The sequence below is a fragment of the Pempheris klunzingeri genome, chromosome 22 (assembly GCF_042242105.1).
Source record: "Pempheris klunzingeri isolate RE-2024b chromosome 22, fPemKlu1.hap1, whole genome shotgun sequence".
Classification (NCBI taxonomy): Eukaryota; Metazoa; Chordata; class Actinopteri; order Acropomatiformes; family Pempheridae; genus Pempheris; species Pempheris klunzingeri.
In genome coordinates, this window is record NC_092033.1 from 8,572,758 (window position 1) to 8,597,527 (window position 24,770).

The following is a 24,770-nucleotide window of genomic DNA, read 5'->3' on the forward strand; positions in this document are numbered from 1 at the left end:
CTCCATACATCAGCATTTACACACTAATGCTGAGTTTGGTGTCACTAATGTTTAACTCTGGTCTGACATCAGTGTTCTTACACCTGAACAGAACTTCAGTAAAACCATGATAGACTCCAAGGATACCTTAGAATAGTATTCGCAGAATGCCATTGGGTGCAGGTGAATTCTGGCAAGAGGAGTTTTTGCTTTTTATGATGATACCTCAGTTGCTGATGACAGATGATGAAGCTTAAAATAGATCAGTAAGATTGATCTTCTCTCAGTATCCCTCTGTATCTGTCAATTTATCAGTTTGATGCACACAATTAAGTGGGGTTTTTTTTTGTGCATAGTGTTTCCAACTTTATGTTTTTCTCCTCAGTTATTCAGTTGTTCTATAGGTTTACTACATAATAAAGTACAGTTCAATATAAGACTTCCAAAAAATAAATGAAGGGGCCTTACATCTCATTATCCAGACAGTGATCCTTCCAATTTTAAGACATACATTAACTCTAATTAGCAGATTTTCTCCCATCGCGCAGCATAACATTTGTGCAAGCATGGGAGCATAATTAGCCTTCCAAACCCGCAGTGACAAAATAAAATGTTTGTGTGCTATGGGAAAACAACCAGCCAAAATGTGAATGAGATGTAATTTATTTTACAGTATATGGAATTTTTTTCTGAAAACGCCATGTGCCGGGCCAGTTTCCAAGATCCCCCTGGCACATCTTGGCTCTCTCTCCAAGTTCAAGTACACTGAAGCTGTGTCTCCACACCAGAGCATAACGCGATCTCTATGAGACGCAGCTCTCTCCTTTTACAGGACACGTAATATGTTTTTATTTTAGCAGCCCAAATGATCATGTTTTGGCCTGAGGCTGTGTGGATGTATTTCATAAACACTCACTTTGTACTAGTGCTGATGATGAATTGCCCACAATAAGTTAAGTAAACAAAGTGGGCTTTGAGTATAATCACTGCCATAGCATTGGTGAATTGCCCCAAGATGCTGATGGAAGACTTAAGTAACTGCTATCTAACACGCCATCCTTAAGAGAGCAGGAAATCCAGCTGTACTCGATGAACGGATACTGCAAAGGAAACGAGTTGATTCTGTTCATTATAATCAAAATTCTTTCATGTGTCAGGTCATCAGCAGTTTTTTTTTTTGCTCCTTCAGTTTAGTGTACAACCTCATACCACCTTAATAGGGCTGCGAAGTAGCAGCAGATGTTGTTTTCCTTCTAACCTACCTTTCTTACCCTCCTCCTCCTCCTCTTGCTCACCTCATCCTGTGTAGGGGTACTTTAGTGATCCCTGGAATGTGTTTGATTTCCTCATCGTAATTGGCAGCATAATAGACGTCATTCTCAGTGAGATCAACGTAAGTACGATGCCCACTCTCACTCTCCTTGTCGCTCCTTCTTTCTCTCTGTCTCGTGCCCTCTTGCTCCCTCTTGAGTCTTTCATTTCCTGCCACTCTCCTTTCCTTCGTGGCTATTCTGTGTTGTGCTGTCTCTCCTTCTCATCGCTCTTCCTCCCTTCTCTGCCTCTTCTTTCTCTTCTCTCTCTCCATCCTTAACTCCAAGATGGCCGCTGCTACTCACGGGACCCCCAACCGCAAGGGTTCCTGAGCGAGAACGAGTTTCTTCCTGGGTTTCATAAGAAGTAGATTGAACAAAGGCAGGGTTTAGCTTTGAACTCAAAGGGTTTCTGTCCTGCGTCCTCCTTCCTAATTCCTAACGGTACCTCAGATGTTGTTGGGTTCTTGATTTTTTTCCCCACTTTTTGTCAGACTGTGACATGTCCTCAGGTTTGATTCCCTCACTAACTGAACTAACTCACTGACCAATCACAAACAGACTTACACATCTTTTCATTTTTTAACCGCAGCAACAGGGGCGTTTTTTTTGTTGTGATTTTGTTGCAATTTGTTCTTTACTGTTGTTGTTGTTGTTGTTGACATTTTCCTCTCATGGACAAGCATGACTGATCGCCGCTGCTCTTCCTCTGCTGTCCATCTCTTTTAGACTGCCCCTTATTTTCCTTTTTGCCGTTTAATTTTGTTGATTATTTCTCTCTCCTCCTACTAAAAACTCCAATGCTCATGTATATAATGTTTTATCTTATTTTTCTCCTCTCTCCTTTGATTTTCGTTCTTTCCATTTTTTTAAATGTCTTATGTTCTGTCCTTTTCTTCTGTTGTTTTTCTGTTCTTTCCACCCCTACGCAGCATTATTTTGTTGATGCATGGAACACATTTGATGCCTTGATAGTTGTGGGTAGCATTGTTGACATAGCGATCACTGAGGTTAACGTAAGTAGTCCAACTCCCTCCCTCCCTTCCTGCCTGCCTGATCTGCCATTCCCACACACACAAACAGACCGAGAGCTGATACCCATCTCGCATGCTTTCAAATGATTAGGAAACTTCAGCTGCACATTTGAACCTAAGAGATGGCTGAATAAGTCTGCCAGATGTAGCACAATCAAAACAGAGCACTGTGCCCTCTGAAGGGTTTGTGTTATTTAAAGCGTATGAAACACTAAATTGTGCTTGGAGAATTTTGACCCTTGACATTAAAATGATAATAATTTGATTTACATTAAATATGTTGGCTGTTGGGGAAAACTTTATCATTACTCCATTATATTTTTTGTTAAAATACAGTGTTTTTTAACAATAGAGATTGTAAAACCCAACTTGTTTCCCAACTTGCTCTCCTTCCCATGCCTGCACATTTATCTTCAGCAGTTATTTTCTTAGTTTTAGTAGTATTTTGTGTAGATTTTCCGACATTTGAGACTGCTTCAGATAGGTATTCATGCCTCGGTCTGCTGAGCATCAATAGCATCAAAAACTATTGCATTCGCCAATAGAACCTATTGCATTGGCTCAGCACTTGGTTTGGTTTCACATTTGTTTTATTTGATCTTTTATCATTGCCATAGGGGATAGTGTCCATTCCCCTGGCATGATGGACACTGTATAGCATGACAGATATAAAGGTGCTATATCCAGGCCTTAGATGTCTTCAGAAAAGATCCACATTTCTGCAAAAAAAAAAAAACAGACTTTCTGGAAAGAAGGAACAAATACAGATTCCCATTTTGAACAAAGGTGTTTTGACCCTCAAGGGTCATGAGACTCTCAATTCATAAATCAATAGAGAAACTTTAAATTCAAATGAGAAAAATACAAGTTACGTTTTTTTAAAGGTTTTGTCCGACAATAGCAACGTGCAGACATGAGGAACAATTTGATCCATAAATGGATTTACTCAGGACCCATGAAATTTATGTAAATGTATGTATGAATTCACTTATTATCGACGTGGAGGCCCTGTGGTCAACAGTGGGGCTGAATAAGAATGAATATCCCAAACACAAGTCAAATGTTGAGTGTCTATCGTATTTACACTTCAGGGATAATTGGTGTTTTATTCATGTGATATTCAAAGTGCAGGAGAATAGTCTGAGAACCATGAAAACTGCAAAGTGTGGCTGGACAGAACTCCACTTCATTTAGCCTTAGAAGAGGATAAGCCTTGCTGAGTGTGCTGATTTGCCAGAGAAGAAAATGATCAGACTGGCCAAGAGGCTGAATGTCACATAAAAAACCTTTATAGTTTTAGTGTGAGGGGGATTTTTGCAGAAGAATCTATGGCTTCATTTCATTTGATGCCTCAGCTTCAGTCTGCAGAACTTTGTATCTCTAGTAGCAAACATCTAGAGAAAATTCCTGAGGGGACTGAAAGTAGATCAAATGGAAGTTCACTATGTGGAGGCAACTGTATATGAGTCTAACTTTGATATACTGTCTATGTGTCAGCTTATAAAGACACACAGTCTTACTTGGTTCTACAAAGCAATTGAAACATTCAAGATGCAGTGCTCTATTGTTAGCTGTAGGTTATTATTTCATAATGTAATTAGTGTTTCGGTGTTTCACCACAAAATAAACCAAACAGGATTGATCCTTTAAAAAATGATTTGGGTATTTTGGGGACTACATTTAAATGCTTTATATTCAAGAGTAAGATGAGAAGATCAATACTTTAATATCTTTTCATTAAATTTGAACCTGTGTGGTGCTTTCCACACCTTCCAGTCTTTATGTTAAATTAAGATAAGCCAACAAACTACTGCGTCCATTTCAACAGCGGTATCAACCTCCGCGCCAAACTCTCAGCAAGACAGCGAATGAGCAGGTTTCTCTAAAGTTTCTTTGGTCACAATTTTTACTGTATAATCTCCATCCACTAAGTCAGTGTCCGTGAAAACATGGATTTAATGTCTCAGGTTAGCTTTAGCTTCAACAGTTTTTGATAATGTCACATCAGTTACAGACAGATATAAGTAAGTATAGGTGTGGCTGAAATCCTCTCGCACCCTTATCCTGATGCTGGTTTGAGGACATGAAGAAAAGAAAAGATATACACACGGGTCCACGGTTTGTTCCCTCGTGGTGGAGTGCAGTGTGTTTCACCTCAGAAAGCTCTGGTCAGGCATACAAATAAGGTTAGCGTATCCCAGGGGTGTATGAGCTGACCAGTTGTGTTCGTGCCTTCAGAAAGGCAATCCATTTGTCCCCACGAGAGGCTGACAAAGCTGCATACAAACAACAATGGGTAATTTCTAAACTGTACTTGAATATTTTATGTTTTATTCCACCTAGTTATTACAGGAATTTTATGTCAAGGGACTCACGTGTCATGCTGATCTTGAAGCGAAGTATACTTGTCAATATCAATGTCAATGGAGAGAGAGAGATGTATATAAATGGATAAATATATACATAGACACTTAATAAGGGCTGACAGAGAGAAAAAGAATCTCTTTGAGATATGACATCTCTATTGGGAACTGACAATATTTAACCAGTGATCGATTAGATGAGCCACCTTTATACTGACGTTCGTTGGGCCAGAGATATACATCTTTTGTCATCTATACAAGTCACTGATGTTGCACTTAACATTCTGGTTTGGAGTTTGCCTTTCATTTGGTTTGACTGATTTGGTTGATTGGTTTGCAGTTCTTTCTGAATGATTCATTATTTTCTTCTCTCACCCCTAACCTAAAGGCATGCCCCAAGTCTATTTTTTTTTTCTTATTCTCTGGTGTTTTTTTTAATAATTTGGGTGATGAGATGCCCAAGCTACCGTTTCTATTTTTCTTTTTTAAGAAACCCTCCGCACTTCAATCCAGTGAGAACTCTTGACTGTTTTTGAACTGGGACCCTGTCACATAGACATTTTAGATTTTAGCCTGCCACTGCATTTCAGCACTAAAGCACAAGTGAATGCTTTTTAACGTACTGAGCAATGCAATTAGAAACTAATAGTAGCAGCTTGCCAACAACTGTCTCTTTCATTGCATTCCAGTACACAGTGAAGTGTAGTAACAGGCCAGCTTTTAAAATGTTATCGCCTTCAGTAAATATTGAATGGCCAAAATGTCTTGTTTAAGTGCACCCACTTCACTACTCTGTTGGGTCCTCGTTGACTTAGATTAGCTGCACTTTTTATGGTTTTTGAATCAGAAAACTTCCTTAATCCTGGGTCTCTAATCCCCCCCCCAGCAACCTGCGGGTGCTTCTTAAATCTTATATGGTTTCTTTTCGTTTTTTGGTTTTGGTTTGAGTAGCAGTAGTGTGAACAGATTGGTAGTGGTTTGCTCTGAGCGGTGTCTTGCAGATGATGCCAGTATGGACTGCATCTATTTCTCTTTTTCTTTCCTTCTATTTCGGAATGCCTCCTCTTCTCCTCTCAATCTCTCTCCTCTTTCTGAGCTTTTTTGGTTCACTTAACTCCTCTTTTATGGACGTTTACCTCTCTGTCTCTCTTGTCTTCTTTCTCGTTGGTTTGTGGTGCTGCTTGCTCACCTGAAATGCAAGCTGGGTAGCATGGGTCTCTCATGTTTTTCACATAGCCTAAGAGGTCTGTTATATATTAAAATAAAAATTATTAAATGATGAAAATCATTCTGATATTAGCTTGTTGCAAATTTTTATTCCCAGTGCATTAAATCCAAATGCACTTTAAGTTGAAGTATTTCAACGTAACAATAAATGGCTCAAATATATAAACAAATAGGTGTTTAAAGGTAAAAGTGTTTTCAAGAAACCCATGTTACCTGTTGAACTGACTGAACTGATGAAATCTTTGCTTGAAAACATGACGTGCATTGTGAGAAAACACCTCAAGTTCATTTTAAATGAGCTCAGAAATACAATGAGCTGCAACTACAGTAACTCACAACTGCACTGTAGTTCAGCCTCCAGGACTACTGTACAGTTATTTACATATTGACTGTTTTTCTACTGATTTTTTTGGTTTAAATTACACCCCATGCACGGATCCTCCAGGGCCACTCAGTTCACTGTAGCCTCAGTATTTTGTGTCACTTCATAATAATAAAATTAGAATTATGATATAAATATAATAATGATTTGACTTTAATATGATTCTGGATCATAGTTCTGATTTCATGTTGAACTGAAGTAAATTCAGATTCATTTGTGCTTAAATTGGCCGTCTGTATAATTCACAACTACATACAAACACAAACACACAGTTTGAACTTAGACTGCACTTAGTATAAATAAGTGCAATCTTCCTTCCTTCCTTCCTTCCCACCTCTCCAACTCATCTTTACCCTCAGTTTATCCATCACTCCTCCCTCCCTTCCTTCCTTCTATCCTTCCTACAGTTGTCCTTCTATCCAACTTTTCTTCATACCATAATGCATCAGCTCTTCTCAACATGTACACACACACACACACACACACACACACACACACACACTCTTTCTTCACTCACTCTTTCTCTACCACTTCTCTCCTCCTAAAACATCAACAAATGAACTGTGTCTTGGTTGCTAACTTATTAGATAAGTGGTACAGAGTAATGATGCTTGTAATACAAGTTTATAAGTAAGAAAAGTAATTGATAAATCACAGTAATTTATTAATCTGTGAACATCATTGTTGCGTGTGATCACAAAGTTGTGTGTATGGCTCTGTTAGAATTCCTTTAAATGCATCATTCCTTCCTTCCTTCCCTCTTTCCGTAATTTTTTCTTGCTCTTTGTCCTTTATTTCCATTTTTGCTCTCCTTCTTATGCTCTCATTTCCTCTTTTGTTACCATTTTTTCACCTGAATTCTTTCCCTTTTTCAATCTTTTGTTGCTTCTTTCCTACTTTGTTTCCCTCTTGCCTCTTTCAAAGTTAATCATACCTGCTCAGGCCTTGCTTTATTCCAGGAAAGATTGGAAATAATGATGCCATATTTTGTGATAAAGGATTTTAACAGGGCCAATGCCTACGCAGAGTGAACAGCTCTAGAGTCATGGATTAAATTACCAGTTAATCTATCACTCTCAGCAGTGTAAAATATTGCAATGCCAGGGTTGACCAATAGGCGTCTCCCTGCTGTATCTTTGTGCCTCTCAATGTTATGTAAGTATTTGTGGGCTCCAATTTCCAAAAGCATCTAAAATCATCATCGGTGGAACTGACTGAGATGATGTTAATCCATCTTTATTACTGTGGTATTCAACCTAGCCATTCTTTGACCCAGATTAAAGTTGTAAGTGGTCTTGTTAATTGACAATTATTGGACCACAAACAACATACAACAAAGCTACTTTATTTATTCAGTTCACAAGGTCCAAACCACTCTAATTTCATCAGGATCTTAACTATTCTCAGGTCAAAGAATGGTTTGAGTATCACACATTCAAAGGAGGCATTTACCTTTAATGCCAAGATGCATTTGGTAACTGCAGTCTGAGTTAAGCTACAGCTTCAGCCACTGTTACTGTAACTTTAGCTTCAGCTGGCAGAAAGAAAAACAGATAGCTACAGAGGCGCCCCTCCATCATCATACACACACACCCACGGGCTTAGACCACTGTATGGTGCACAGAAACACTTACACAACCAGCTCTTTTCCCCTTTGCCTCATCATTCATTATTCTGGCCCTCAAAGCATTGGACACCAATTTCCCAATATTTTACACTTCCTACACGTTTCAGTTTTCTAGTGCTATGATCAGAAGGGGTTTAGTCTGATGTGGTACCCACTGAGGATGGGGCCAGTTTCAATATGCAGCAATATCTCCCAGAAGTCTTCCCTATGGTCCAGATAAAAGTACTTCTTGTCACCTTTCCACCATGTGAGGGTTGATCAGAGACTGAACCCTCACTACAGCTGGTGCCAACTATTTGCTAGTCAATAAAACACTAAAACACACATCCTGTACATGCACAGTGACACGCACAAACACACACACCAAGGCGCTGCTCTGGTGCTGATCTTTGTTGCCTTTCCTTAAAGCCAGCTGACTCCTCCTCGTCCTCGTCCTCCTCTTCTTCGTCCTCCTCCTCCTCTTCCTCCTCTCACCCCCCTGCGGTAAGGCCAATGGTACGCTCCGACGGTAACCTCGTCCGCCTCCCTACCTCCTCCACCATCCTTCTATCCCCACATCCTTCCATCCCTCCTTCTGCTACGCCATCCATGGTATGATCCCAAACTTTTGGCTTTTCATTCGTGCTGTCATCTCTCCTCTGGCTGTCATCTTCTGCAGCATGTCCAGAGTTATATCTGTGTAGCTGTTACTTGTACTTTTACATGTTTATATATATGTGTGTGTATGGTGAAGGACACTGTATCGTGCAGGCCTAGTATAAGTGAAGTCTTGTGACTATTGTTGTTGCCATGGTGCCCGCTGCCCCCACCTCCCCCATGGCTTTTGCAACTTGCTCCCCCTTTCCTTATGGGTGTGGTATCGTTAGTGCTTCGTCATCGGCGCAAGCCATCATGGTCACGCTATCACGCTGTCTTTCTTTCACTCCTCTTCACTGGCCCACTATCTGTCTATCTATCTATCTATCTATCTATCTGTCTATCTATCTATCTACCTATCTGTTTATCTATCTATCTATCTATCTATCTATCTATCTATCTATCTATCTATCTATCTATCTATCTATCTATCTATCTATCTATCTATCTATCTATGTCTGTCACTCTGTTTATCTGTCAGTCAATCTGTCTATCTTGTCTATTCTTTCTATCTGTCAATCAGTCTATTTGTTTGGATGTCTCTGAATAATTTAAACTATTCTTCCTATTCAGACTCACTCTCTCTCTCTGTTACACTTACTGTCACTGTACCTCTCCCGCTCACTACCCCACTTTCTCAATGGTGCAATGGTCCCCACTGTGGTCCAGTTGTGGTATTACATGCAGTGCAGACTTCTGACTTACACTCCTCAGAAGGACGTGTCATTTTCAGCATATCTGCCAGCGGAGTTTGGGACGACTCATGTCTTGAGTCACTTGTCAACACTACAGCATCACCATAAAAATGTGACATCTACCCTCAGAAAGTACCCAAACTGCTCACACGTATCCAGGAGTTATGGAACGATAAAATCAGTGTGATGAATTTTCCCATCTTTGATTTCTATAGATCATCTTGGATCAGTTAGTTCTCTGAACACAACTCTAACATGTTTTATGTTGAAAAGTAACATGTGACATCTGTTATCCCAAACTGCAGTAAGATGTGTGGAGAACGGCAAGTCCTTTGTAGGAGCACACTGTGTTTTCTCTGTGGGATTAGCATAAAGAATTGATGGCCTCTTGGAAAAACACAAATGGCACGAAACAGATTTAGAGGTCAGATCTTGTGTTTTTAGGGTCACATTTAATTATTACAGTGAAGACAGGTGTAGTATGGCACTGTTGTAGCTGTGTTGTTATCGTAGAAAAGATGCAGGTTCTTGTGGTCAAGTTTATTCTATGCATAGTGGTGTGTTTGTGTGGAAGTGTGTAGTTAGGTGTTACTGCTGTTATGGTTGCTGATGATTTGGCATCTTTGGGTTCAAGCGAGTCATCTGCCGTTTGTGGTATAGTTGTGAATAATATACATGGTCCTTAGTCGCTATATTAACTGCATCATGCTTTACACAACTCCTGATGTTGCCATTGTTTTTTCCGGATCTTTTTGTCCCTGAGAACGAGCAGCAGCAGCATGAATAAATAAATCTGTATTAGAATAGCACTCAGCAAGATGGCTGAATATTTCATCATGGAGTTATTTCCTGTGGATGAGTACTGGGACAATAGACAGTTAGAAAGCTACACTGCCTCTCAAGCTTGTACTTCAGAGCTTTTTCTCAGGTATATTTTGAATAAATGGCAAATTTCCAAAGTATACAAAGTTAATAGATTGCTTACATGCCTGAAGGTATGGCCTGGTTCATTGGTAGAGGCTCTGAAAATAAAACAGTTGGTGGGGTCATAAAGAGATTTACCACCGGTGAGAATATTATATTTTTTTACCAAAAAGTGGCCAGATTGAGCAGTGATATTTTTATCCAACCGAATGTCATCTTTAGATTGTTTCTCCCGGTGGCCAGTTGCTCCTTGACAGATAAACAATTAGCCTGCCTGCATGATTTATTGAAACAGGAATCTGCCTGCAGGCTAGGGTTCCTGTACTGTATCTGCTGTGAATTGTTATCAGTGATTTATAAAAGAGCTTACCTCCATCGATGGAAATCTCTCTGGCCCGGTTTTAGTTGTTAGATTTTTAGTGCATAGCATTCCTTCAGCAGATGATTTACTTCAGGGACTCTTAAAGTATTTTAACGCTTGTTTGTCAAAAGCCATCTCAAGAAGGGATTTACCTGGGATACGTTATAGAAACAACAAGAGTGTGTTCTTCACCTTGATTATGACAGCATTTAGCTAGGGGTAACAGCAGTGATTTAAAAACCAGTAATATGACTTAAGATTAATGCAGGCATTTTTGACTTGTCTAATTGCACGTTTGGATCTATGTGGTGTATTTAGGAAGATGATGAATGGTTTGTGAATCTCTTTGTTGCCAAGTGATTTTTCCATGAAGCCAGAAAAATAAGCATGATTGCCCGATTCTCTCCAAGATCTCTTTTGTCAGTTGATTTTGATGGGATTTTGTAGGACGCAGATTTCCATTTATTAACTCAGTGTGTATGTGTGTGCGTGTGTGTGTGTGTGTTATACATATTTACATCCACATATATGTGTGGGTGGGAATATGCATACGGATGCTACTTGTATGTCTGCATTTCTGCATATGTCTGTGTGCGCATATGCATGTGTGTATGTTTGTGTGATTATCCTTACTTATCTGTGTATGTATGTGCGTATGTGTGTGCGTGTTTCCCTCCCTTACCTATCTGCATGTGTCCCCATGCGTCCTGTGTTTTTTCTTGAAAAAACACCAAACCCCACCAAAAGGGACTGCAGAACTCTGAAGAGAACGCCAGGATCTCCATCACCTTCTTCCGGCTGTTCCGCGTGATGAGGCTGGTGAAGCTGCTGTCTCGCGGGGAAGGGATTCGGACCCTGCTGTGGACCTTCATCAAATCCTTCCAAGTGAGGGGAGAACCGGACACAACATGCTAGAGCAGGGGGTTGGGTTTACACAGGACAGAAATTGCAGAGGCAATGTGGAGCTTTAACCCTAGTGCGATCCAGATTGGTGTCATATTACTATTTTAACTACATTTCACTTTTTACTCTAGATAGTTACAACAGATTTTGTGATCCAAACTTGGCATAGTTATTCTTATGTTTGTATGCCATATGCAGTTGTTAAAAGGTCATACTTTTGTTAACTTAATTACTATTCAGTCAATGAGGTGATTATCTGCTTAATTAATGCAGAGTAGACTCATTTAATGTGACTAATACTCTGCAAATCATCTTGTAGTTTCAGATCTGAGTCACATGGGGCTAAAAATATCCTAGGTCTTGTGTAAATCCAGCCTGATGGAGTCTCACAAGCCACCTTTCCTTTCCTTGCCTCCTCCCTCCTCGTCTCCACCTCCTATTTTTGCCACAAGTCAGAGGCCGGTGGGATGGCTGGCTGTTTATCCTAGATGGGAAAGAAGGAGGGAAAGAAAGAGGGAAGGTGTGAGGTAACGGAGAGGTGGTTTAGGAGTCTTGCTGTCGAGGCAGGGAGGGATGTAGGGACACGAAGCTGGGGAAACAGGCAGGAACTCAAAAACCTTAACCAGCGATCTCTTTTCTCCTCTTTACTATTCATCCCTCCTCTTCTTCCTCCACTTTTTCTTCTACTCCCTTTTCCCTCCAACACCCTACTACTAACCCCTGAAAGCCCACCATTCCCTGTAGGCGGGTTAAGCAGTAGATAAGTTTAATGAAGCACTCCACCAAAAAAATGAAATCATTTGATAGTGAGTATTGCGGAAATTAAAATAACCTGTTCTCTCTCTTGTGTTAGCTGAGACAGGCCACTTCATGTGCCAGTACAGTCACTGAGATTGGAAATATTGGTGAAACAGCAAAATTCAACAATGGTGTTGAATTTGAAAATCAGAAGTGGCCATGAATATATTACTGTTCTGATACAAGTAGGCATTTAAAAGCTTACTGTACCCTTTGTCTAATTGAGCTTACTTTACTGGTTACTTTTTCATTCATTCATTCATCATGATTTGGCCCTGCTCTCCCAGGCACATGGGTAAAGTTAGCCAGGACTTCAGTTCTACATAGTTGCCCAGGTGTGTAAATATAAAAAAAAAAAAACATACCTGCTACAGTACGATGGGACTGGTCTTTTGGCTAAACTCAGAGAGCAGTTTATGACATTACAAAGGTTTTTCACTCCTATGTCAGATGATTTGTCTGGGATTGTTTTTGGTGTTGTGCCACACAGGGCTGCAGATCAGTTCACTTTCACTCCATAAAGTGCAGATAAAACCTTCATAATGTCTCAAGCTATTTAATGAAACTGAATACGTGCTAATCAACCCTAGTTGGATACATGAGATATGAATGAAAGTGAATAGACTCTGGCCTTGGTGAAGGATAATGCTGTCAAAAACTTGCCACTGATGTGTCTCTCTCCTCTTTAGGCACTGCCCTACGTAGCTCTGCTTATAGTGATGCTATTCTTCATATACGCTGTCATCGGTATGCAGGTAAGCTGTCGTCATGTCACCTGGCTTCCCCTCCCTCTGTCGTGTTTTCTTCTCTCTCATCCTCTCTTCTAGCTGGCCTCCGTCCTGTGTCTGTCCTGGAGTCTTGTCATCCAGAGTTCCTGTGCGGTCTCGTCGTCCTTCTCTACTCCACTTTTCTTCCTCCTCCAGCCAGTCTTTGTATCTCCTCCTCCTCTCTCCATGTGTCCCTCTGTTTCTCCCACAAGCTGTTGAGTTGTTTCTATCACTGGTGATGAGAGGGAGACACTTTGATTTGATTTTCTGGGCACAACCAGCCTCTAATTTTGATTGTGCCAGAGAGCAACGGCTTCCTCTCGTCAGTGCTAACGTCATGTCCTGTGTGCTGTGACTACTTCCTTCCCTCCGTGCAGATGTTTGGTAAGATAGCGCTGCGGGACCACACAGAGATCAACAGGAACAACAATTTCCAGACATTCCCACAGGCAGTACTGCTGCTCTTCAGGTGAGGAAGATGACTGCTCCTCATCTTCATTCTTTAGTATTCTTCTCCCTCCATCACTAATGTCTGTGGTGTCACATCAGCAACACTAACTTTCATATTAACTTTCCCTCTTTGATCTCCTATAGTTTATTTCTCCCATTTATGTTTTAGATTAGTGGTTACCACTGATATCTTAGAACAGCAGTGAGTTAATTAAATGCCTGGATATATGCAAATGTCAAACTGTGAATTCAGCTGACTGTGAAGAGCCAGTGTGGGAAAATGTTTTGTCAGCTTTGTCAGTACAATGAGACCATGTTACTGCCACTGTGCCAAGAGTCAAAAAGTTCTAATTGTAAATAGCAGCGATGTCACCAAATATCCCACATAGAATCATGAGTTACTCATCACCTTTCACCTCATCACCTTTAACGGCATCCAACTGTATCTGTGCACCTGTATGTTCGGTAGTTAGTTGATAATTGCTGTGAACTTGACTCTTCTGGTCCATTGAGGAGGAGACCTTCTTCAGTTGTTAGAGGACTCCACTGATAATACATTTAAACTGCCTGGATCCAGTCTCAGAAACATCTCTGTGCTGTGTGGTTGCAATGATGGTAAGATTCCATGCAGGGCACAAAAACCATAGAAACTGAAAGGATAGATCAGACTGAATAAACTATGGTATTATTATTTCTGTAAGCATTTGTCTATAAAGCCATTAAAGGTATCTTTTCTATTCATTCATATTCTATGTCCTGGCCCCTTCATGGAATATATCATAGCAATGTGCTTCCATTCAGAGAGACAGCATACTTGGATACTTCATACTGCAGTGTAATTTAAGTCCAGTAAACAGTCAACACTTGATAAATAACAGCAAAGCCCATCCAAAGTGTTCACCTGACAAAAGCAACAGCAAAGTCAGAAAGTTTAATAGCGCTGAAGTATTCAGAATGGAAGACAGCCGTAGTTTTGACCAAGTTTTGATCCACAGTTCAACCAAAGCAAATATTTCTTTGTTGTTGCTCTGTAAATTCAGCGCATCAGGATATATTATTATGATTTGATGGTTATTATGGTGTTCACACTAACACTTGTGCCTGTGTGTGTGTCTGTGTTTATGTGTGTATGTGTCTGCCTCTCTCTGTCTCTGTATCTATGTGCGTGTGTATGCGTGTCACTATATGCTTGTATGCCCGTATGCATACATACACACATCCATGTGTCTCTGTGTGTGTGTGTGTGTGTGTGTGGATAAATGCACACGTGACTCCATGCTGGTGCACGGATGTTCACACGCGCACATCTATGCATGTATGTGTGCCTCTGTACATTTCTTCTATGTATCTGTATACGCGCGTATATTTGCATGCATATCTGCGTCAACGTGTGTGCATATTTGTGTGGATGTGTGTGCATGCATGTCTGTCTATCAGATGTGCGACAGGTGAGGCGTGGCAGGAGATCATGCTGGAGTGCTCGCCCAACCGGCCGTGTGAGAAAGGATCGACCAGTGAGAACAACGCATCCAACGAGGACTGTGGCAGCCAGTTTGCCATTATTTACTTCGTCAGCTTCTACATGCTCTGTGCCTTTCTGGTGAGTACAGTGACCGAAAGAGAAAGGTTTCTTCTTTTAAACAGATCAAAAGTCAACATTTGATAAGATTACAGTAATTACAATTAATTACAGCTAGGGAAGGCGGAAAACAACCCCCAGTAAATGAAAAATGTTATTAAAACCTTATCTAATAGTTCATAGTCTCAAACTGTTTCATGCATCAAGGTAAGCAGTGGTTGCAGTGTATGAGAGTTAAATAGTGTGACATATTCACCTTCTTGCTGAGAGTTAGATGAGAAGGTGGATGCCACTGTTATAACTGTGAAGCATATGAAGCATATTTACCATATTAATGTGACAGTGGTATCAATCTTCTCATCTTACTCTCTTCAAGCAGGTAAATAAACATATTTCCCAAAACGTTGAGCTATTAAATAGATTAAAGATGAATTCACTAATCCCCCATTCCCCAGATCATCAACCTGTTTGTGGCCGTCATCATGGACAACTTTGACTACTTGACGCGGGATTGGTCGATCCTGGGGCCGCATCATCTTGACGAATTCAAGAGGATCTGGGCTGAATATGATCCAGAAGCTAAGTGAGTTTACGGAGAATTAACAGTATATGCCATCCAAGAAATTCAGCTTTCATCTGCAGAGGTTGTATCACACTATAATGTGACTATAATGTGACTATAATGCGACGTCTGTACTGTTTCCAGGGGGAGGATAAAGCACTTGGATGTGGTGACTCTGCTGCGGAGAATCCAACCTCCCCTCGGCTTTGGAAAGCTCTGTCCACACAGGGTGGCCTGCAAGGTACACACACCCACACACACACACACACACAGACACACACACAGACACAGTCCCTCAAATTCCCAAACATGGTGTGAAAGCTGCAGAGGTGTAGATAATATACAAAATATTTTATCAGGCTTTCATTTTGATACTACTGCTATTTGGGGGCAGAATTAAAACCACTCTATTTGTCAGGTGTGATAAATATACAGACATTTGTCGTTATGATATCAATGTGATGATATATTTACACCTCTTAACAGCTTCCACAGTGACTCAAATGGCACACTGACAGCAGATTATACATGTAGAGAAAATATTTGGGATATTTAGACATTGACGTGTCTCTAGAGGAAAATTAGTTGAGACCATAGTGTCAAACTACCGTTTGCTCATTTTCAACAAAATCTCAGCTGCTAGCATTAATTGGCAGCTGATGAGGAAATCTACCTGTGCGTCATTTAATGTTGAAATTTTGATCAAGCAAAATCTTTTCTCTCGTGCAGCGTCTAGTGTCGATGAACATGCCTCTGAACAGTGATGGGACAGTGATGTTCAACGCCACACTGTTTGCCCTGGTCAGAACAGCACTCAGGATCAAGACAGAAGGTAACAAACACAGACATGAGCAAAGGCTGTAATCCAATTGCACAGACACAAGATGCACTCATACACAAACACAATGGTGGACATCAGCATACATACATGCATATTTAGAGCCTTCGATGGAAATGTTGTCATTCATGTGTGCACAGGTAACCTGGAGCAGGCCAATGAGGAACTGAGGGCAATAGTGAAGAAGATCTGGAAGAGAACCAGCATGAAGCTCTTGGATCAAGTAGTGCCCCCTGCTGGTGGTATGTATACTTTGCCAGAGAGAGTCTCATTCTTACGTAAACTATTTGCTGTGATTTCATTCTCTGTTTTAACTGTAACAAAAACTTGGTAACAATTTTCTGAAAAATTGAGGCATTATTTTAAGCATTAACCTGTCGTAATTATAATATTTTTTATTTTGTGCAGATGATGAGGTGACAGTCGGGAAATTCTACGCTACCTTCCTCATCCAGGAATATTTCCGCAAGTTTAAGAAGAGGAAAGAACAAGGGCTGGTGGCCAAGGTGCCCCCAAAAACTGCCCTCTCTCTGCAGGTACACAAACACACAGAAGCTTAGTCTGTCCTTGATCATAACTCATAGTGTAGATAATGTGTGAGAACAGATTTCTTATTTCAGGGTTTTGACAGCAATAACAAAACGCTGGTCACTGTGTTATTCCACAATAAGTGCAGCAGTTCAGGGTGTCTGTGTGTCTGTGTGTAGGCGGGCCTGCGGACACTGCATGACATTGGTCCAGAGATTCGGAGGGCCATCTCTGGAGACCTGACCGTGGAGGAGGAGCTGGATAAAGGCTTGAAGGAGCCCGTATCAGCTGCATCCGAGGACGATATCTTCAGGGTAAAGGTTGGATACACACACCCTCACTCACTCTCCAGAGAGAGAGAGAGAGAGAGCGAAAGAGAGAGATCATCAGCGTCCAGCTTGATTATTGCACATCCATGCACATACACAGAAATGCTTGCATGTGCTTGGAAGTTAAAATAAAGACATTGAAAAAGCCTCATTCTCCACTACATAGCTTGGCTACCAGTCACTGCACACACTGAAGTCAATTCTGATAATTGGACATATATATTTTGGACACACATTCAATACCCGTAAATATTAAAATATTTATTTTGATTAAAATTTTTAATATTATTCAGCTGAATAAAATTACAGAATCAAGCACGGCAACATTTCATCAAATAGTTGAGCACTGTAACTTTACGCTCCTGACAAAAACTACACACACACACACACACACACACACACCTCTTCGCTCAAGGGTGAGTTTTGCTAAACATCAGCCTCCATTGTCAGTGTCATTGCCACATTCATGTGCTCTTCTTTACGTACTGTATGTGACACGGATAAGCATGAAATAAGTGGTTTTATATATTTTTGAGCAGCATAATTTAATTTGACTAGAAAGAGAATCACAGCACTCCTCTGACACCTCTTATTGAGCATTATGGAGATTTTAGACCAAGATTTTCTGCCAGATTCATTCATTCTGCTCCCATGTCAAAGATTTCATCTGTTAAAAAATACATTTCGGATTTGGAGATACATTGCAAATACAACGTGTCCATGGTTTGTGATACAAGGCTTTTGCGTTGCGCTTCCATCTTGGCTGAGTAATGCTTTGTTGCTGCTAGCAGTGAATGTGAGTTATGATTCTGACCGAGTGTTTGAGCTTAGTGAGATATAATGATTTTCTTTACTTAAACATAATTTTAACTCCATACCTTTTCCACTGTTCTCATCTTTCCTTTTCTCCGCTCCCTTTTCTGTTTCTTCAATTATCTCAATTCCCCTTCCTCCTCTCTTCATCCTCTCCTCTCACCCTGTAGCGTACAGGTGGGCTTTTCAGCAACCACGTCAACTATTACAACCAGAGCGATGGCCGTAGCTCCTTCCCACAGTCCTTCACTACCCAGCGTCCCTTGCACATCAGCCAGAAGGGCTCCCCTTGCGAAGGCGAGAGCCCGTCCCACGAGAAGCTCATGGACTCAACCACTTTCACCCCTTCCTCTTACTCCTCATCAGGCTCCAATGCCAACATCAACAATGCCAACAACACTGGCATGGCCGGAGTGGCAACTCAGGGAATCAGTCGATTCCCAAGTCCGTCCATCAGCACTGTGGACGGGCACACAGGACAGCCACTCACCCCCATCCTGCTGCCAAGATCTGCGTGGTGCTTTCCTCCAAAGAGGTGAGTGCCGGCCAGACAGCAGGTTACATCTGCCCCTCATTAAGTGTTTAACAAGTTTTTTGTTTTTTTTTGTTTTTGCTGAAGTGGTGTCTTTTCATTTCCTCCTTTATTTGATCTTGAACTGGGGCAATAATTGTTAGTGTAATGATGAGATTTATTTTTGCAGAGATTTATTTTTGGAGATTCCCTTCTCAGGTTTTTGGAGAGAAATTGCATAATTTCATTAATCATTAAATATTATATACATATATTATTGTATTGTTTTCGTTCATTTAGACAGGGAACCACATAATGTGATGCGCTCTGCCTGTAATGTTAGTAGTTGTTATGACTCACATCGGTTGTTTTTTAATTCAGTGACTTTTAAGTTTACAGTTAACACCAAGAGAAACCAATAAACCTGTGGAGGTAATCTCTAAAATGAATCTCTGCAAAATTGAATTTCATCTTACGTTCTTCCCTTTCTTCAGATGAGATTTTGTCATTTCAAAAGTTATGAAAAATAAATCTTATCTTACATTAGTCTCTTTTTCCTGACCATCATTAAAGATATTTAGCTAGGGAGCCAAATTATGATAAACATGACATTTCAGTATGGACGTAACTGGTTCTTATATTTCCTTCACTTTCTTTTTCTTTCCCTGTCTTTTGTTTATGGTGGCAAGCAGGACGTGTTTTTATGACACCCTCATGCGGTATGTTGCCAGGGGACAGAAAGAGAAAACATGTTTGTGCGTGCGTGTGTGAGTGTGTGTTTGTGAGTGTGTGTGTGTGTGTGTGTGTGTGTGAAATGCGTGTAAAACAGTTTCATAAAGCTCCATAAAATGGCATCGCTGTCAGAGTGCTATAGTGAGACTTGTTGCTATGCACATAATGCTTTAGTTGCTGTAGCAAAAGCCAGGCTCCATGCTGCTACTATAAAATCTGCTACCAAAGCCGTAGATGGACTGTTTGGTGCAACACGACCAAACCTTTCCTATCAAAGGCTCTTACTGCTGCCGTTCTCTGCACTGTTTTTGCATTTTGTGGCAGGTCTGGGTTAGACACAATGTCTCTCTTGGTCTCCTGTGTAGAAACTGTAATGTGCAGACACATCTGAAAGTTAAAACAAGGCACACTGTATTGGGCTAACTAATGTTGCATTGTCATGGTTGCTCTTTTCATTTTGCCATTAGAGAGGCAGGGGTCTAAGGTTGGCATGTCTGTCTCTCAGTCATCAGCACTACCCGCAAAATAAACTGAATACTTTTAGCCTTATTACTGGCGAGGCTATGAGAGCAGCAAAAGCGTTAATATGTTGGTCATTTTTTTCCTTCCTGAAGAGACGTTGCAGCTTCCAGGGCTAGCAGGGCTCTACACCTTTATAATTGTTTACAAAATGGTTAGCCTGCAGGTATGGATTGGGGTCCACTGAATAAGCTCTTTCATTAATTAGAGAGGGAGTTTGATGAAATAATTTTCCCTGCATTACGACAGGAGGTGATCTAGAATTAGGTGCTCCATTACAGGCAAATCAAAGTGTCAGCTTTCTGATACTCTTTGGATTTGCTTGATTTAGCTTCAGAGTAACCTCCACCCAGCTGCCAAGTGGAGGGACTTTGATCAAACACATCCAGAACAGTCTTAGTCAGGCTTTAATCACATGCTGTTCTAACCCAGAGTTTGCTGTGGAGCTCTAAAATAGCTGTGGATTAAAGGGACATCTTGACGATTAGAAATTTGATTCTGGTCTTCTTCACCAGACAATTCTCAGGAGAAGTTCCTGTGCTGGTGCCTAAAAAGTTGGTTAATTGTATTTGTGATCATTCAACATTAGAAATGCTGTACTGGTACTAAGCAGTTTGTTATGACTCTTGGTTTTAATTTGCATCACATTCATCATTCACAGGTGGTTTTGGGAAGTTGACGTATTGAAGCCTTTAAGTAAACAATCTGATGAAGAAGAAAAGAGGAGATTTCAAATGTCAGGATGTCTCTTTAAAGCTTAAGACTGGAGTATGAAACAGATGTGGACAGATAGGGTGGCAAGACATCTTTGGAATGCAAAGAAAATGCAATTTAATACATATTATACATAGAGTTTAAGATTTATCTGTGAGGAGAGGAACTAACACAACCAAGATTTTGGCATTTGAAAAGAACAGGGAATAGGACAGACTTAAAGACTAGGCATTTGCCTCTTAAAAGATGAGTAAAAAAAAAAAGACAGACATCTAATTCTGGAGCTTCATTTTAAATGATGAGAAGAGCATAAAGAGCACCTGTTTAATTTCTCAGTTGGCCTACATTAAAGTGCTGCTCTCCAAGTATTAGCTATCATCATCTGCTGTTACGAGCCGTCACATTGTCGGCCCTAGTCTTTGTTTTTGAAAGATGTCTGCGCCTCAGTCGTGCTATCAGTTTGTCATATTCCAGGTGTTGCCTTCGATGCTTTTTACAAATTCGCTTTAACCGAATAGTTCCCACCTGCTTCTCCTCCTTCTTTCCCTCTAGCTATTTCCTCCTCTCTTCCTATATGCAGTAGTTAAACCTCAGTGGGTTTCTCAGTCTCTCCTCCTAAGCTCCTCTCTGAATTCTTTGCTAATCAGCTGCTTCCTTTTTTTTTTCTGTGTGTTTATGTTTACATCTGTCCACCTATTTGTCTATCTGATTTTCCGTCTGTGGTCTGTGTTTACATTTGTTTGTCTGTTTGTCTGGGTTGTGTGCTTGCTTGTTTGTAGCTCGGACTCAAGTGACAGCCGTCTGCCAATCATCCGAAGAGGCGAAGGGTCAATGGAGGAAACGTATGATGAGAGCTACGGCGACGACAGGGAGTACCATGAGGATGACCACTCGCTCTCCTCTGACATGTACTGCTCGGACACACACACACACACACAAAACAATTCAGTTTTCATCTCCGCGTTTGATCGATTGTGTGTTGTTTTTTTTCATTAACTCCTCTTTCTTTGTTCGTGCGTGCTCATCAGGCTGGTGTATCACGATGAAGCGTGTAAGCAGTTGACTCCCATGGAGGAAGGAGAGGAAGTAGAAGACAGAAGAGGAGGAGGAGGGTGGCAGTCTCCTAGGACAGTCTTCCTCTGCCCCACTTCTCTGGGTGAGTAGACACGCATGCGTAATCCTTCCTACAAAACTGAACTTCAGAAGTGTTGGCACACATAGTCATGTGTTCACGTGAATACAATGCCCACTTCTTCTTAAATGCACTAATTTTTGCGTGCTTTGTTTTTGCATATTTGTGTGTGTGTCAGGGCGGAGATCGTCCTTCCATCTGGAGTGTCTCAGGAGACAGTCGAGGCCAGACGTCTCCCAGAAGACAGCTGTGCCACTACACCTTGTACATCATCAGGTAGAAGATTCCCCAAAAAATCACACAAAAATACTCTTTCACAAGGAAGTTGTAGCTGCACTATGTGAAGTTTAACTCCCACCGCTGCTCTCTCCTTGTCCAGGCTCTGGCAGTCGCAGGGTTGAGTCCTCTGCTAAGACGGAGTCACTCCCCGACCCTCTTCAGCCGACTGTGCTCCACTCCTCCAGCCAGTCCCACAGGTATACTGCACCAAAATCTGTTTAAGCACTTTACCCCAGCAGTCATAAATTCAGAAAAGTGAATTTTGAAGTGCATATTTTTCTTGTTATGTTGCAACTTTGTCATTACTTGTTACTTTGTCATTGTACTAATTGTTGCTTCTCCTGTCTTTGTTTTTCCAGCCCATGGCAGTGATGCCTCCTACCAGCGAGTGCCCTCTCTGAGGCTAGAGGGCTCCAACTCCCATGAAAAGCTCAACACCAGTTTGCCCTCCGTCAACTGTGGGCCCTGGTAAGACCAAGCACCTTGAAAAGAAGTGTAACAGCTCACAGTACATTTGTCCCAGTAGCTGTTATGATGCTACTTATGATGCTACAGGAAAAATAAACAAATGTATTGCTCCTAGGTACAGCGACAGTAATGGGAACAGCCGGGTGCCCAGTCCTAGCCCCACCCCCAGCGTGTCTAATCAAAGACCACCACGGCCGGTGTCGCTCACAGTGCCCTCGCTACTGGGAAAAGACTCCAGCTCACTGTCTCACGGCAGCGCAGGCAGTCTGGTGGAGGCGGTGAGTGTGTGTGTGTGTGTGTGTGTGTGTGTGTGTGTGTGTGTGTGTGTGTACAGGTTAATTAGACTGCATTCAGCTGGAACTGAAACAATCCTCAGTTGTGAGGATTTGTTGCTTTTCTTTGTTTTATGTCAGTGATTCCCAGCCTGGGAGTTGAGATCACACCAGTGGCCACAGGCCAAATCTGAGGGGTTCATGGTGTGTTCTGCTCCACAAATTTGGATTCTTATCTCTAGCTTTTGCTTTTTTGTGAAATATTGGATAGTTTTACTACTTTTGGCATAAAAGATGTATCCAAAGAAGATAATCTGTGAGATTTAGAGATAGAGAGACTTGTCATTTATAGACTTCTGACACCTGTGATAAGTGGTCACAAGTAGATGACGCTGTGTTTGATGATATCACCTTCAGCTCTAGGAAACTGCCATAGTCAGAAAAAGAATAGCAATTACATCGACAGTGAACATAATCATTAGTAGCAGCTGTAACTATTACATTAAACTGCTTTTCTCTCTTCCTCTTCCTCCATCCTGCCATTTTTCTCTATTTTCTGTCTTCCTCCCTTCCTGTCCGTCCATTCCTCTCTTCCTTATTTCCCTCTCAAGGTGCTAATATCAGAGGGTTTGGGTCATTTCGCCCAGGACCCGTCGTTCATCGAGGTGACGAAAGCTGAGTTGGCCGACGCCTGCGACATGACCATCGAGGAGATGGAGCACGCTGCCAACAACATTCTCAATGGCAACACCGCCACGAACGCCACATCTAGCACCTCCTCCACCTCCCAGCACAGCCCCAACGGCAACCTCATCCCCTTCCACACAGCAACAGCAGCAACGCAAAGAGACCGAGTGGTCAGCGAGGGTGGGGAAGAGGCCGGAGGAAGCAGAGGCTCCATCCATGGGCCGTCCTCAGTAGAGGAGCGGCAGGAGCTGCTGGCAGGAAGGAGGGGACAAGAAGAGGAGGAGGAAGAGGCAGAGGGGAGGGAGGAGGGGCACCACAGAGGCTCAGTTGTGATTGAAGTAGCGCGGCAGAGGAACAGCGGGCTGTTGGAGGATGAGGATATGGAGTGTGTGACGAGTTTGTAGGAGTCGGCTTGATGGGTTTGATCGGCCGACTGGCCCCTCTGACATCATCAGAGACTGACGATTGTCAGTGCCGGGTAACGGCGCTGCAGCTGGCTCTGTCTGTCCCCGCCCCTCACACACACACCAACACACACTTTGTCTGCCTCTCTGCCAGACGTAACCGCTCTGGACGTTGGCGGCCAGTGACGCAACTTTAAACACCTGCTTACGACTTTGTTGGTTTATATGAGTTTGTACGTCTGTGTTTGAGTGTTTATAGTAAAGTATACCATGGTATACTATCTGAGTGTATGTCTGTGTGTGTGTGTGTGTGTGTGTGTGTGTGTGTGTGTGTGAGCTATAATTTTCTTGATTTGTACATGTACGTGTGTGCGTGTGTTCTCCACACGTGTCTGAGTGTGTCTCTAAAGTGCCTCACAGTTTTATCATGTCCTCACAGCGTGAAGAGCCGAAAAGTAGAGACAAGCCAAAAAGCGAGGGGAAAGTAGGGATCAAGGAAAGGTGGAAAGGAAACAACAAAGGCAGGAAGTCCATTTTGTTGATTTCCTGCAGTCGACATAATCTGTTTATTGTTTTCATTTCCTCTGCCTACTTTGGTGTTGTGTTATTGTTGTTTGTCTGGCCGCCATGAAGCCAGGTAGGGGACAGCAGACCAGCTTGTGGGGGGGGGTCAGTTAAGGATTCACATCTGACCGCACCCACTTGAGGTCAAAGGTCAATTCCTCCTTATGGTTCACTGATGATGAAGCGCTGTATTGAGTAAACGGGGGCGAAGACAACCCTGTTTGAAATCTCATTTCTCTTCCTCTTCCAAAGCTAAGGAACCTTGGAGCACAGCCCTGCCAGCCTGGGGGTGGGATTAAGGTGACACACCACCCCCTGCCAAGGGGGGGAAGGATTTGAGGGATGGACCTGCAGCCACAACAGGGCTGCTGTAGGGGGCCACG

General features: G+C 41.8%; 1 protein-coding gene across 1 annotated transcript in view; it reads left to right on the forward strand.

Moving 5' to 3' along the window:
* Nucleotides 1-23,823, forward strand: part of cacna1c (calcium channel, voltage-dependent, L type, alpha 1C subunit) — a 172,594-nt gene extending 148,771 nt beyond the window's left edge. The window contains exons 33-54 of the mRNA XM_070853819.1: nucleotides 1,289-1,372; nucleotides 2,222-2,305; nucleotides 8,331-8,417; nucleotides 11,286-11,423; nucleotides 12,929-12,994; nucleotides 13,384-13,475; nucleotides 14,894-15,056; nucleotides 15,491-15,618; nucleotides 15,742-15,838; nucleotides 16,327-16,429; nucleotides 16,576-16,677; nucleotides 16,844-16,971; nucleotides 17,143-17,283; nucleotides 18,276-18,640; nucleotides 19,309-19,335; nucleotides 21,361-21,489; nucleotides 21,610-21,737; nucleotides 21,892-21,989; nucleotides 22,093-22,189; nucleotides 22,352-22,460; nucleotides 22,576-22,738; nucleotides 23,344-23,823. Of these exons, the coding sequence (XP_070709920.1) occupies nucleotides 1,289-1,372; nucleotides 2,222-2,305; nucleotides 8,331-8,417; nucleotides 11,286-11,423; nucleotides 12,929-12,994; nucleotides 13,384-13,475; nucleotides 14,894-15,056; nucleotides 15,491-15,618; nucleotides 15,742-15,838; nucleotides 16,327-16,429; nucleotides 16,576-16,677; nucleotides 16,844-16,971; nucleotides 17,143-17,283; nucleotides 18,276-18,640; nucleotides 19,309-19,335; nucleotides 21,361-21,489; nucleotides 21,610-21,737; nucleotides 21,892-21,989; nucleotides 22,093-22,189; nucleotides 22,352-22,460; nucleotides 22,576-22,738; nucleotides 23,344-23,823 (3,009 nt within the window). The remainder of the gene's footprint in view (nucleotides 1-1,288; nucleotides 1,373-2,221; nucleotides 2,306-8,330; nucleotides 8,418-11,285; nucleotides 11,424-12,928; nucleotides 12,995-13,383; nucleotides 13,476-14,893; nucleotides 15,057-15,490; nucleotides 15,619-15,741; nucleotides 15,839-16,326; nucleotides 16,430-16,575; nucleotides 16,678-16,843; nucleotides 16,972-17,142; nucleotides 17,284-18,275; nucleotides 18,641-19,308; nucleotides 19,336-21,360; nucleotides 21,490-21,609; nucleotides 21,738-21,891; nucleotides 21,990-22,092; nucleotides 22,190-22,351; nucleotides 22,461-22,575; nucleotides 22,739-23,343) is intronic.
* Nucleotides 23,824-24,770: the final 947 nt, after the last annotated feature.